Below are 14,088 nucleotides of genomic sequence, written 5' to 3' on the forward strand. Positions count from 1 at the left end.
AGTGGCCTCGGAAATGAGATTCACATGTGGTAACCACTGGATACTAAAAAGTCACTAATGGTACCTAACAAATCTGGTAACAGTGATATAGTATCAAACATAACAGACTGTTAATCAAGCCCAAAATAAACACTACAGTAGGGGTTCCCAATCCAATTGAGATGGAGAGAAGGCAGCTTAGACTGCTCAAGAGGAAATTGCAATAATTGCAAGATGTGACGAACACCATCACAGGGTCTACAATGAAGATATAAACAAAGGAAGCTTGTGATATCCTGGGCTGGTCCCCTATATCCAATTGGCTCTCTGTGGAGAGTAAAGGAGATTTACAGCACCACAAGTACTGTCCAGTTGAAGGCAATGCCAGAGGGGATATAGAGAAGTCAGTGGTGTAAGCTGAGCTGCTGACTTATTTTCTATTCATGATCTCAAGGTAGTTTCTTTTCCAGCTGGCTGTGGAAGCAACAAGATGAAAGAAAAGAGAACAAGAAGAAAAACCAACAGAATAAAGGAGACAGTAGTAGCTGCATCAGGGCATGGCAGAAGAAGACTTGACAGTGAAGTAGTACCCAGTCATTACAGGACAACTCCAACCAAAACCAGTTAAGAACCATTGATCTATGGCCAAACACCTGTGTCCCTTCTTGACTTCAGAGTGAACACAGCACAATTATGGTCCAAAAGGAAGCTTGACAGAACCTGGTACCCTGAGCTGCGACGGATGCAGATATAAAAAACTGCCCCAAAAATGGGAAGAGTATTCAAGTGCTCTGCTTCTCACACTACTACTTAGCAACTACATTACTGCATTTTCCAAATACTTGTCAAACATTGTAACACTGCGGCAAGGTAGGTAGATTACATAAATATTTTATTTTAGAAATGGTAAAACAGATGCAGAAATATTAAATGGTTTGTTCAAGACAAAGATCAGAATTGGGATTAGAAATCCTGACCTTTAGGATTTTAATACTGTGCTCAAACTACTTTCTTACTCAGGATGAAGATCTGAGTTTGTCATCTGTCTCCAGCTCCAGACTGGCAGATATACTAATCAGTCTCAGAAGTAAAAAGATGAAGCAAAGTATTACACAAGTTACTGTTGTGAACTAGCACCCTCAGCTCCTCTGTTACCCCTGACTCCCCCAAACCTTTGCACTGCTTCTGAGAGGTGCAGGAAATACGGGTCTATATTGTAGTTTAAATAAATTATTACTCAGTTCTGTTCATTTCCTGAATCTTTTTTGTCATCTGTATTGTTAGACATACTTGCTGACAGGTATTTGGAAATAAAATGACCAAAAATAATTGAAACTGGTGTGATGCTATTGTTTTGACAAATAAAATACAGAATTTTGCAGAATTTTAAAATATTGTATGCAGAATTTTTAATTATTTTGGCACAGAATTCCCCCAGAGTAGGGAATGGAGTTTTCTAGTCTACATTCTTAATACAGAGGAATGTATTAAGGTTTCCATTTGAAAATAGAAGGAAGGATGAAACATTCTACGTAAGTGCAATGTGGTAGAAACATCACTGCCAGAACTTGAACTCAAACAAAATTGTGAATCTTTTTACTTATTTGATTTCACAATTTTAATGTTTCATTAATAGTAGGTTTTTATTTTTGTCTTGCATTTAATTTCCTTGGTTGGAGAGGTTGGTTTAAAGAATTGCAATGAGGCAAAGAGAACTTTGCTCAAACTAAAAACAAACTTCAGGGAGAGACCAAACATGAAAAATCTCGATAAGAGAGCACTGTTCTAGAAAGTATCCACAAATGTGGGTTATGGCAAATTTTTCTGTACCTTAACCACACAGGACAGTACTAAGCACCCTCTATAGTACCCCAATCAAGATTATTGCAATAATTCTGCAAACCAGTTCAGATCTTTTCTCTGTTAATGGCACAATGGGATGCCCCATTAATAAATAGCTACCCTTACAATGTCTATTTTTTTTTAAAAGATCCTATTTATGAAAGGAAAAACTGCTAGAATGTTTTATAAAAGGCTGTGCAAGGAGGGGAATTAAATGCAAGAAAAGGGCTGCAGTGGAAATTGCACATCTTCCATTTAAAGAAAGCCCCTGCCCAATTAAAGTTCACAAAGAAATGGGATCTGTGCAACCCTTATTGTAATCAAGGCACTTAATTTCAAAGCACCAACTTTTCAGAAGAATAGGCAACTTATACCTGAGTAAATACTAAGACAATTCAAATTACCAAGCTATTTTTTGTGATTTTAATTTTTAAAAGATTAAACATAACTTGTCCTCTAACAGTTGTTTTTTTTTTTTTGGCCATGCTTTTTATGAATGGTTTACAAAAGGGTAACAAGTGATATAGACACAAATAGAAAGTATACACCTAACCACATCAGTAGAAGGTTAATAAGCCACTGTTTATAAGCAACCTGTTAGTCCACCAGATCGAGCTATTAGTTAGTTTAAATTGTTAAACAATTTAAACTATCAGTTAACCCTTTATAAAGTCTTCATATTAAAGTTCAATTTATAAAGTCTAATAATTTCATTATGAATTCTGCAATTGTCCTGGCAATAAGCAAAAATGGCTGATAATTGCCAGTGGAAAATATGAACTCTAATTTGTCTTTCTTTTATCCTGCAAGTTAAGTATCCTTAACTACCTTTTGGAATCAATTGGAATTGAAGGCCTTCAGCATCTTGAAGGATTGGGCCCGATTAATTATTTCCTTCAGTTTGAATAAGCTATTAGCTTTAAAATAACTGTCTTTAATAAAGTTTATATTTTTCAGATTTTTTCCTTGGTGTCACAGTATGCATGTAAACACTCCCAAATTCCTTCCACTGACTTTTTTTGTTTTGACCATTAAAAAACTGGTAGCATGTTTTCCATATTATGATTTTTAGTTGCCAATAAGGCACACAGGCTAAAGGAATTTTTTTTTATTTAAAAAAAATGATAGCGTTCCAATTGAAATATTTACTTATCTTCACTGAATAAATACTTAGCAAAATGAACTGGGACAAATTCAGAGCTAATATAAGCGAGTGCAATTTAACTAATATTAATGGAATTACACCTGCTTGCTCTAGATCTGAATCTATCCCAATGACAGATTTAGGCACTGCAGTGGGTTAAGTTCTCCTTAAACCTGTGTTTCTAGCATTGGTTTGCAGATCATCATAAAAGCCTCAGATCAATTAGCCCAGTTAATTCTTGTTTAGAACAGCAACAGAGAATGGGAATGCACTGGCACAATTAGATTGGGAGTCTTCTGTAGTCCCTGCTGCGATAGCCAATGCGATCAGTCCCTCACTTCAATTATCAAAAATATTTTATCCCAGTCTTTTATTTTGATCAATATAGAGAGTAGGTGCTGGTTTGAGTATCATTACCATTAGTCTGTCTATTTAATAGAAAATACTTTTAATGTTACATCTAGTCCCTTTTGAAATTTTCTTTCATGGGTTTCTCTACTTTCAATCAAGTACACTTTCTCTTAGTTACATGAACAAACTTAGTATCATTTGAAACACATTAAAAGATGACATTGTATTCAATCTTTACCTATTGCTGTCTCTGGCATTGCAAAAAGTGTCTTCTCAGTAGCCACTCGAAAGTGTCCATGGACTGACAGACCAACACCCTATCAAGAAAAGTATTAAATACAGAAACTGTAATGTTTAAAACCAACACATACAGCTCCACTTAAAGTATATTTCTTACTAAACAATGTCATTGAATTACTTCTATTTGTATAAATACTATAACACTTAGTCTTATGCATAGACTTTCAACATAGTATCCCAAAATAGTTGATAGCACAAACATTAGGCAATCATCATAACAAATTTGGGACTTGGGGAAAGTATTACTAGTTGCCTAAGATGACTCATACAGAGGTTAAATGACTTGCCCAGTTTCGTGGCAGAATAGGTAGAAATAAAAGCCAGGAATCTAGACACTCGGGACTTGCCTAAATGCCACAGACTAAGTGTACAATCAGGGATGTAAATCTTCCCCACACTAGTTTTTGTGGACCCTTCAGATCACACTGAGGAACTTTTAGTGCATGGTAGATCTACCCCGCTTTGAAACAGGAGTAGATTAAAGCACACTAGGGAACTCAGTGTGCAGTAGCAGGCTCTGCGCAGACACTTAATGCACAGTGGGGTAGATCACACCTAAGCTTACTGTGATGTAAGTGTCCATTTAGAGAAGCCCTCATTCTCCTGCTTTTAAACCACTAAAATACAGTCCTTTTTATGGAAAACAATATTTTTTTAAGTGACTTGCAAAGGAAAAAAATGTTTGTGCCTCATTTGCTTCTGTATAGTGTCATGTGTGTATATATTTTTTTTAATCTCAGAAATCAGAAATGTTGAGTCTTTTTTCTAGTTTTCCTATGAAGAACTAATTGGCAATTCAAACTCAAATTTTCAGCATTTTTGTGAAGTCGTCAGCAATGGAGTGTTGAATTCTTAGAACTTTTCTCCCAAGTGTTTTTAAAAAGGTGTTTAAAACCATAACCAGACTTTTAAACAGTCTTAATGACTATCACTCCTTACAATTTAGATTTCCCTTTCTTAGTACTTCCGATGTCAATAAGACAAGCTTTCTAGATATCCTTCAAGTTTTCCCGTATAGACAAAAGCCTAATTTTAAAGTGTGGTGGGGTTTCTTTTGTTTTGTTTTTAAAGGCACAAACCCATTTTTTCTTTTCCTTTGCAGATCACTTTTAAATAATCCAACATTAAAATAAAATGATAGAAGAATCAGAAGAGCAATGAGTGACTAATTTTAGCATAGGCAAAAGGCTAAAAGTGCTAAACTGACAACCAGCCTAGTTTTTTGTAGGATTACTTCCCTCCCAAATTAATTACTGCAATGCACTCTATAGGAGGTTACCCCTGAAGAAACTTCTGAATCTTCTGAATTTAGACAAATTGGAGGATTGGGCCAAAAGAAATCTGATGAGGTTCAATAAGGATAAGTGCAGGGTCCTGCACTTAGGACGGAAGAACCCAATGCACAGCTACAGACTAGGGACCGAATGGCTAGGCAGCAGTTCTGCGGAAAAGGACCTAGGGGTGACAGTGGACGAGAAGCTGGATATGAGTCAGCAGTGTGCCCTTGTTGCCAAGAAGGCCAATGGCATTTTGGGATGTATAAGTAGGGGCATAGCGAGCAGATCGAGGGACGTGATCGTTCCCCTCTATTCGACATTGGTGAGGCCTCATCTGGAGTACTGTGTCCAGTTTTGGGCCCCACACTTCAAGAAGGATGTGGATAAATTGGAGAGAGTCCAGCGAAGGGCAACAAAAATGATTAGGGGTCTGGAACACATGAGTTATGAGGAGAGGCTGAGGGAGCTGGGATTGTTTAGCCTGCAGAAGAGAAGAATGAGGGGGGATTTGATAGCTGTTTTCAACTACCTGAAAGGGGGTTCCAAAGAGGATGGCTCTAGACTGTTCTCAATGGTATCAGATGACAGAACGAGGAGTAATGGTCTCAAGCTGCAGTGGGGGAGGTTTAGATTGGATATTAGGAAAAACTTTTTCACTAAGAGGGTGGTGAAACACTGGAATGCGTTACCTAGGGAGGTGGTAGAATCTCCTTCCTTAGAGGTTTTTAAGGTCAGGCTTGACAAAGCCCTGGCTGGGATGATTTAACTGGGAATTGGTCCTGCTTCGAGCAGGGGGTTGGACTAGATGACCTTCTGGGGTCCCTTCCAACCCTTATATTCTATGATTCTAATCTCCCACTAGTGCAGAAAACTAGCTGCATGCTTATTTAGGGAACACTCAGTACGCTATCCAAAAGTCTTGCACCACCTCCATCTCTGCTTCTGAATGCAATTCAGAGCGCTCTCTATGTTTACACTGCACTTAAAAACCCATGGGTGTCTCGGGCTTGTGGGCCTCAGGCTGCAGGGCTGTTGAATTACAGTGTAGACTTCTGGGTTCAGGCTGCAGCCTGAGTTCTGAAACTCTCTCACCTTGCAGGTGGATCTATAAAGTCCTGTATAGTTAGTCCTGGCTACCTAGAAGGCTGCTTCTCTCCCTCTGCCGCATCAGAACAGCTGCATGCCAGAGTGCTGTGCTTGAACAGTCCCAATATTCAAACATCTGGGACTGGAGGCAAAATGTTCTCAATGGAATACCCTTTCATCTAGAACTCCGGCCCCTCCTGTTAGATCAAGAGAATGACCTTCAAAATACAATGTAAGGTTAATTTATTTGCTCAGATAGTTCCCTGATGATGATGGGTCTTTGGGGGGAACCAAACTTATTCTGGATAAGACTACTAGCTGTAACAGCGCCAGTACATTCTGGTTTTGGTGGTGATTTATTTTTACAAACTGAAAACAATCTTCATACATCTTCATTCTGCCTTCACTCAAATACTTGAACTCTCTTCTTTTTTAAAAAAATAAATAAATAAAAATTATATGGGTCTCTAACAGGAAATTACTAGAACTGAGTGGTTGGAAAATTTCCTAGGTCAGTTTCATTCTGCTACTGCCTGTCCACTGGGTGCAAATTTCGATTTGCAAACATCTGTGTTGGTGTTTCCGAAACAAATTTTTTTCCTGGAATTTCTAGTTTGCAAGAACTTTTTAGGGGAAAAAAATTATTTCATTCTGATTTGGAACAAAACCAAATTTTGAAATGCGGAACTTTCTTGCAGATTTCATCACAAGTGTGTACAAGGACAAAAAGACAAATCAAACAATTTAGGATTGGATATAAAGATTAGGGACTGCAAAGAGTACAGCTACATTCTGCAACATCCGTAATTCACATTATCTCATATTTAAGGTACAAAATGACAAACTAGTGGACAATGGCTTGATTGTTGGCTCAAGCATAATTTAAAGGGTGAACATAAAATATTTTAACACTTCAGTGGCCACCTAACACTTCTGCTGGCTATGGTTGTAGCACAATGTCATCAGAACTTCAGAGGGTTAGTGAGGATTAGCACTCCATTCCTCACACAGACCACTTGAGTTGAAGAAGGTTCTATCTTCCTCTTAGCATAGTGCCTGTGTTACACACCTGAGCTGTTCTGATTCTGGCCTGAGAAGGGAGTAGGGTACATGTGTGCGTACACACATGCCCACCCATCACAGTATTTAGCATTTATATTATATTTTAGGCTGACAGAGGGGGGTCTTACATTTTTAAAGTGTGAAATTTGGTTTCACCATCCTGCGGCAATGGAGTGTCAGGCTGTGATCAGCAGTAAGGCTGGAAATTTTTATTTGAGAATGCAAGTGTAGATTCTGCTGAAGCTGAAAGCATTCGCCCAGGAAAGCTTCCTCATCATATGGAAGTGGGGCATGTGGTTCTCCCCCCCCACCCCCCAAGCCCTGTATGTTGTGATAACCACGCATAAAAAGGAGAAGGCAGTCAGGCGACACAGAATAGATTTTTTTTTTAAACAAAAAAGGAACCCTCATGTAACTGACTAATTAGGCAATCAGTATTTTACAGCTGAGGTCAGAGAATGAATTAGTATAACAGAATAAATGTAGCTTTTTGCACACATGGTTAATGGTACTGATTCTTGCCCTCCCTCCCCCCAAAATAAAGCAATATCCTGCAACACAGCAGTACTGCACCTGTCTTGTACACTAAGGACTTCTATTTCAAATTGTTTAAAAACACTTAAGTGCAGAAAAATATAATATCAGTCTTGTACCATGAAGAAACAAAATTTCCCAATTCCAAAGCCAATGCTTTCTCTACATGATTGTATAAGCTAACTCTAGAAGCCCAGAGAACTAGCTGAACTTTGTAAATTACATACAAGACTTCCTAAGAAATACCACCTTGTACAATTTTTGTGTAGTGAATGCCATTAATTTCCAGTCTCAATTCCCTACACCCGACCTCATGATGGCTGTAGAGCCTTAGGCTTCTCTATGGGAAGAAACTGAGTAAATGGTTATTGTTATATAGAGGAAAAAAATCATACAGCTACACTTTCCATCAAGGGTTACACTGTAGCATGGCCCGTATGATATTAGCAAGTCTGAGAACCTGTAACGTCCAAAAGAAGATGTTTACAAATTGAGCGTGGATTTAGCAGTGCAGCAGTTAGGAATACTAAGAATGGTGATAATCAAAATGACAAAGATGCTGAATGACTGTTGATATTCACCATATTCTGTTCTGATTGTGTATAAAAAATGGCACTTAGTATCAAGTGGAGCGGATTCCTTAGCTGAATTAATACCCTTGTACATATTTAGTTTACAAGCATAAAATGTCTGTCTCACTACAAAACTGTAAAATACTATCATCTGTTTACTAAGCAATCAGAATCAAGATTTCATGGGAAATTCAGTTTGTTAATGCATACCACATCAAGTAGAAGGAAAAAAGAGTTTTCAGGGATGCAGTGCTATAGAAAGAGTGACTGCAGTAATGTAGCATAGCAAAGAGAAACCTAATTCTAATCTCAACTCACATTCATACCAGTGGATATGATTTTAACTGATCAAATAAAAAATCTGACAATATAACTATTAAAATTTTCTGCATTGAGTGTTCCTTTCCGGGGGTTTTCCTCCAGCAATCAGAAAAATGTACTTAAATGATGCCATTCCGATCTTGAAAAGCTAGGCTCAAAGCCCAAAGGTAATGTAGTGATGAACGCAGACTGGACACGAAATAGTATAATCATTAAATACAGATGCATTAAAAGCAACACAGAACAATCTTTTCCAGCTGACAGATTTTCAGAGGTGTTAGTGGTGAAAGCAAATGAGTGGAATTACTCCAAAAAGCTTCAGAACGCAGAGATTTACAATTACATTAGATCAATAACTTTGTCAATGGACTAAGAGCATTACCCAGGCTTTCAGACAATAGTGAGTCTTAATTTAAGATGTATCAAAACTAATTTGTCCACATAAAATGCAGAACAATTAATCATTCATAATGTTATGGACCAGCCCAAAGAGCATAACTCAGTTTTATCTGGTTTCAGAGTATGCAGTTACTAAAAGACCAGATGGATTGGTTTGCAAGATCAATACGGCATAATAAAGTAAACTGAGCTAAGGCTATCATGTGCTGAATGACCAGAGACAATAAACTAAGTCCATTCAAAACTCAAAACACTTATTGAAACAAGCAATTTCTGCTAGTTTGGCAAGAGCCTTCGTATAAACTTGGACTGCTTAATGGAACACAAATTTTACATTTAAAAAGAAAGTGACTATAAAGGAGGATTGTGGGGTGTCCTACGGACTTAATTACACTAGTTATGATTTATAGCGCTGGGATTTAATTGTTGTAGATATGTTGCTGAGAAATACCTGATCAAGTTAGTATACGCTATTTATGATAATACTGAGAGTGGACTGATTTTAAACCAGTGATTTAAATCACCAATTTTAATCACGATTTACATCAAGCAAGAAACCTTGATTTAAATTGATTTAAATTTGTACTTTTTACTGATTTTTTTTTTCAAAGTTCATTCTCATTGGTGGTATAGACATATGTATCCTCCTAGTTAGCCAAAAAGTGCCAAATTTAGAGCAAAGGCTATAAATAGTTGCAAATCAGCATATTTTAATGGATACCACCAATGGGAAGGACCTTTTTGAAAAACCAGTAAAAAGTACAACTGCAAAACATGATTAAAATCAATTTAAATCAAGGTTTCCTGCTTGTTGATTTAAATCATGATTATATACCTTTTTATTATCTTAACTTAATGCACAAAAACAGCATTTTAACTTGTATTAAGTAAGACTACCTTAAATACAGTGGATACGTAAGTCTCTCAAAACATGTTTTAAATATAAAACTAAGGAAGTATTATCCGTAGTTAAATGAACTGATTGTTTCTGCTCACCCTGTTCTTCAAGATTTTTAGAACCAGTGAATCTCATCCTCTCACACCTCGTTTTTATTCTTGAGCTGGAAGAGGAAAACAAACCTTCCTGCTTTTTCAACTCCCAGTCAATGTCTTAACTTTGAATGAACTGGTCATTGAACTGAACAAGCTAACTAAACTGAAATGAAGAAAATATTCTTTTTGAACCTGCAGAAGATTCTACTGCTGTGAAAAGCTAGTTAGCACTTCAGCAAACTCTGGTTCTAGCTGCTTAGCAAGTGATGTCCACCAGTTTGGTTGTTTGACTTTCTTTTAAAACTTGGCAGCAAACACTTACGCCTTAATATTAAATTTTTTTATTTAATTAAGATTATTTTAATAGATTATAAGTAGCTTAGAATGTCACATAGGCTTTTAATTTTAAATGTTTATTTTTAAAAATAAACCTGTACTTAAAAGCCAAGAATTTCAATTTAAATAAAAAATGTTTTTTAATCAATTTTTTTTATCCATGCCGCTGCTGATGACCCACTTTTCAGTTTTAAATGTTTTCTTTCTTCAAACCCTGTTTCTAACTTCAAAAGACAAAGTTTGTGCCATGCCTGATGCTGGCATTTTTTGGACACACTCTGATTCTTTGTGCTCCAGTTCATTGCCAAAAGCCATCAAGTCCAAGTGTCGCATTTTATTTTTTACTGCTTACTTGTATTGTGTTTTATCTATGGCCAAAATCCACGCCCTACTTAGCAAAATTCCAGTATTTGAATCTTCTTATCTGATGAACTACCAGCCTGGCTTTTTATGTGTAGATTCTCTTCCAATATAGTCCTAGATATTTAAACAAATTTGGTCCCACCAAACCCCCTGTAATCAGTTAGATCGGATTGAGCACAATCTATAACTATAATGTATAATTTAATTGTAATATATTATTCATGTATCCGATATAGTGTGTGTATATTAATTTAACTTTAATCTAATTTATAGGTACAACTATATATAATACAGTTTAAAACTGAATTAGAAATCCATTGATATAGTGAAGCTAGCTGGCAATATATGTATTGCCTTAACACAAAACTTGGCAGTATTTTTATTTTTTAGGTAATAGACTGACAAGATTAACATTTGATTATTCAATTAGAATTATTCTGCAATTTCTTATTTTTAGTAGTAAGGGTAAGAGATTTTTTCTTGCTGCAGCTTCAATGTTGTATGTCACTTTCTACCTCTTATCTCCACCAAGCCTACAAAGCTTCATGGCATCAGCATTCAGATATTTCCTTTATCAAAGAGTCTTCCAAGACACTGGGGGAAACAGAAGATTTGAGACTTCCAATGCCACAGAAAGTAGACCCTATATGGCAGGAAAAGACTTAGATCTGGTCTGAAAAAACTTTTTTTTGTGTTTATACACTAGCTGGTGACACTGATCTAGGGTAGCCAGACAGCAAGTGTGAAAAATCAGGACAGGGGGTGGAGGGTAATAGGAACCTATATAAGAAAAAGACCCAAAAATCGGGACTGTCCCTATAAAATTGGGACATCTGGTCACCCTACACTGATGTCAAATGCTAAATTCACCCATTCTTTTTTCTCTATGCTTACCCAACACTCCACGAATGTTAAGGAAGACATAGTACATGACATTTATATTTTCTTCCAGCAGTCTTCGAGCATGGTCAGGATACTGACAATATAAGGGATCAATAGTAGGGCAAATTTCTTCTTCATCTCTATTCAGGGCTACTCTTCGGCTAATGTTTATTTTAAATGAAACATCTGTGGACTTAAAATAATTGTCTGTGTTTAACAATGGTAATGAAATAGTGTATAAGTAGTGCTCTACTGATTTCTGATTTAAAAAGTCTGGATTCATTCAGTTTGTTTATAGGGTTTTCTGCAGCATCTGATGCTACGAAAGGTCCAGTAAACACCAGCAAATCAGTTTCCTCCATACTGCTACCTAGTGGCCATAGAAATAGTTTAGAAGTCTATAAGATGGCAGCTGGACAGCCATTAAAACCCAGACAGATACCAAGGATCAGGAGAAAAAGTAAAATCAAATCGCTTGGGTGGTTAGCTCCAGCATTGTGATCCTCTGAGCCCCACCCCCACACGTAGCATTCTGGCTCCTGTAGGCACCATGTCTGCACATCTTTCAACCTCAACCCCTCTGAAACAAATGCAAGCACAGAGCTAGCGGCCCCAGTGCAGCAAGGTACAGCAACACGTATTTAACTTTAAGCTTGTGAATCATCCCATTAAAGTTAACAGAAATACGTACATGCTTAAAGTTAGGCATGTGACTAGGTATCTTGCTGCATTGGGGCCACAGTTACTTGGTGAACAAGGAATTAATTGAGGAGTTTGTGTTCCTTGTATTTTTTTTAAAGGAAAAAATAAATGGGGAGGGGTCAGATAAGCAAGGAACAGTGAGAATAAGAACAAGGGAATAATGCTGGGAACAAGATAAATCAAGATACAGGTGTGGATGGGGGGGTCACAGGGACACAGAAAGGTGGCAGGCAAGCAGGGGATTCCATCCCCTTCAGACAGTATCACTTTCCTCCTTAAAAACTGAGGAGATCCTGAGCTAAAAGAGAAGTAGAGGGAGAGAGAGTCTGATAAGCAAATGAAAGGTAGAGATCATTCATCGGGGTTTAGGCATAGATTCAATTAGAGAGAAAGAGGCAAAGGTGTTTAGCAAGGAAGATGGTGGAGTTAAGGAAGGAGGAACAAATGTATAAAAGAGGAAGTGTGCAAGATCTCTGGACTGCCTCCAATAGTGCACAACAGCGCAGGAGTACTGCAGCTTCATATGATAAGCAAAAACCAAAACAAACTTTTCAGTACACCAAAGTTTAACTTAAAAAAAAAAAAAAAAAAAAAAGGCAAACTACAGCATGAGATGTGCCCTCTACTCACAAAGCAGACACTAACTTGCAATGTTACTTTGGCCTCTTTGTGTAGCAATAACCCCAGGACTGAAATGGAAATAATGTTTCTCACATTTTGGAATCCTAATATTTGAAGTGCTACATCATGTTAAAATAAACAGATATTTGTATCAGAGAAACAAGGTGAGTGAGGTAATATCTTTTATTGGACCTACTGTTGGTGAGAGAGAGACAACCTTACAGAGAGCTCTTTTTCAGGTCTGGTATTTGTATTATCAGTGTTCATGAAAGCTTTTTTTTTTTTTCCTTTTATCTAAGTGGAAAATGGCGCTAACAATTCTTTCATATTGTGCACTAGTGAAGTCAGTAATTTTGTTGTTTTTTAATCCACCAAGTACCGTTAGTAATCAGGTCATATTTTTTTAATAAAGTGAGTTGTCATGAGTTCTTCCCTGAAAGTACTGCATATGCTAGCATAAATCCTAGAACACTCAATAGCTTTAAAAAAAAAAAAAAAAAACTCAAGAGCTGCTGATATTCTAGTCAGAGATTAGCTACAGAATGAACTGTACCATTTGTCTCTAGGATCATGAGCAGGAGCTTAGCAGTCACGCCAACATGCCAGATGGTAAATATAGTGCAAGATCAGCAAACAATCTTTTTTTAGTCTTGCTTCTACATTGCTTTCAATGTTCTATATTACTAGTGCTACTCAGTACCCAAGTCGATCTCCTATGGACTTATGACTCAGTATAGGAGATAAGTATCTGCAAACTATTCTGCATATTTCACAATAATAAATACCTTCAGTTGTGAATGCATGAATGCAGTAGATTAGGCAAGAAGCTTCTATTTTGTATGTGTGCACATGTGTTTGTGGAGGGAAAGAGAGGGAGGGGTCAGAAAGCAGCTTATCTAGCTTTAGGATGGCAATAACTTTTGCCTTATGGCAGATTTTCAGAGCAGATACGTGACATTCTCCAGGGGTACTCTGGATTCTGAGGCACCTCACCACAACCTTCCCTTAGTGTGAAGCAGTCTTGTCTGCGCGTGCTCTGGCACAGCTCCCTGAGACAATCCATTTCTGGCCATGCAACCAGTGACTTGCCAGTCTGTGCAGAATTCACCCTTTCTGTGCAGGGTAGTGATAGGCATACACCAACCCCCAAGAGTTATGAGTGCTTCCTGCAGTATCTAGCCCCTGTTACTGGGCTGTCCCCGAAGGAACAGTGTACACATAGGTTGACTGGTACAACTCAGGATCAAGTCCTCTAACATCACAGTACTGCGATACACTTACAGTGTTGATTATCAAAGGGTAAAGATTTAAGAGATATCATCCT

The 14,088-nt window shown here is 37.4% G+C and overlaps 1 protein-coding gene across 1 annotated transcript in view; it reads right to left on the reverse strand.

Annotated features, from left to right (window-relative positions):
* Nucleotides 1–14,088, reverse strand: part of HIBCH (3-hydroxyisobutyryl-CoA hydrolase) — an 86,228-nt gene that overhangs the window by 34,777 nt on the left and 37,363 nt on the right. Inside the window, exon 7 of the mRNA XM_075118024.1 lies at nucleotides 3,555–3,633. Within this exon, the coding sequence (XP_074974125.1) occupies nucleotides 3,555–3,633 (79 nt within the window). The remainder of the gene's footprint in view (nucleotides 1–3,554; nucleotides 3,634–14,088) is intronic.

This window comes from Caretta caretta, chromosome 11 (genome assembly GCF_965140235.1).
Source record: "Caretta caretta isolate rCarCar2 chromosome 11, rCarCar1.hap1, whole genome shotgun sequence".
Lineage (NCBI taxonomy): Eukaryota > Metazoa > Chordata > Testudines > Cheloniidae > Caretta > Caretta caretta.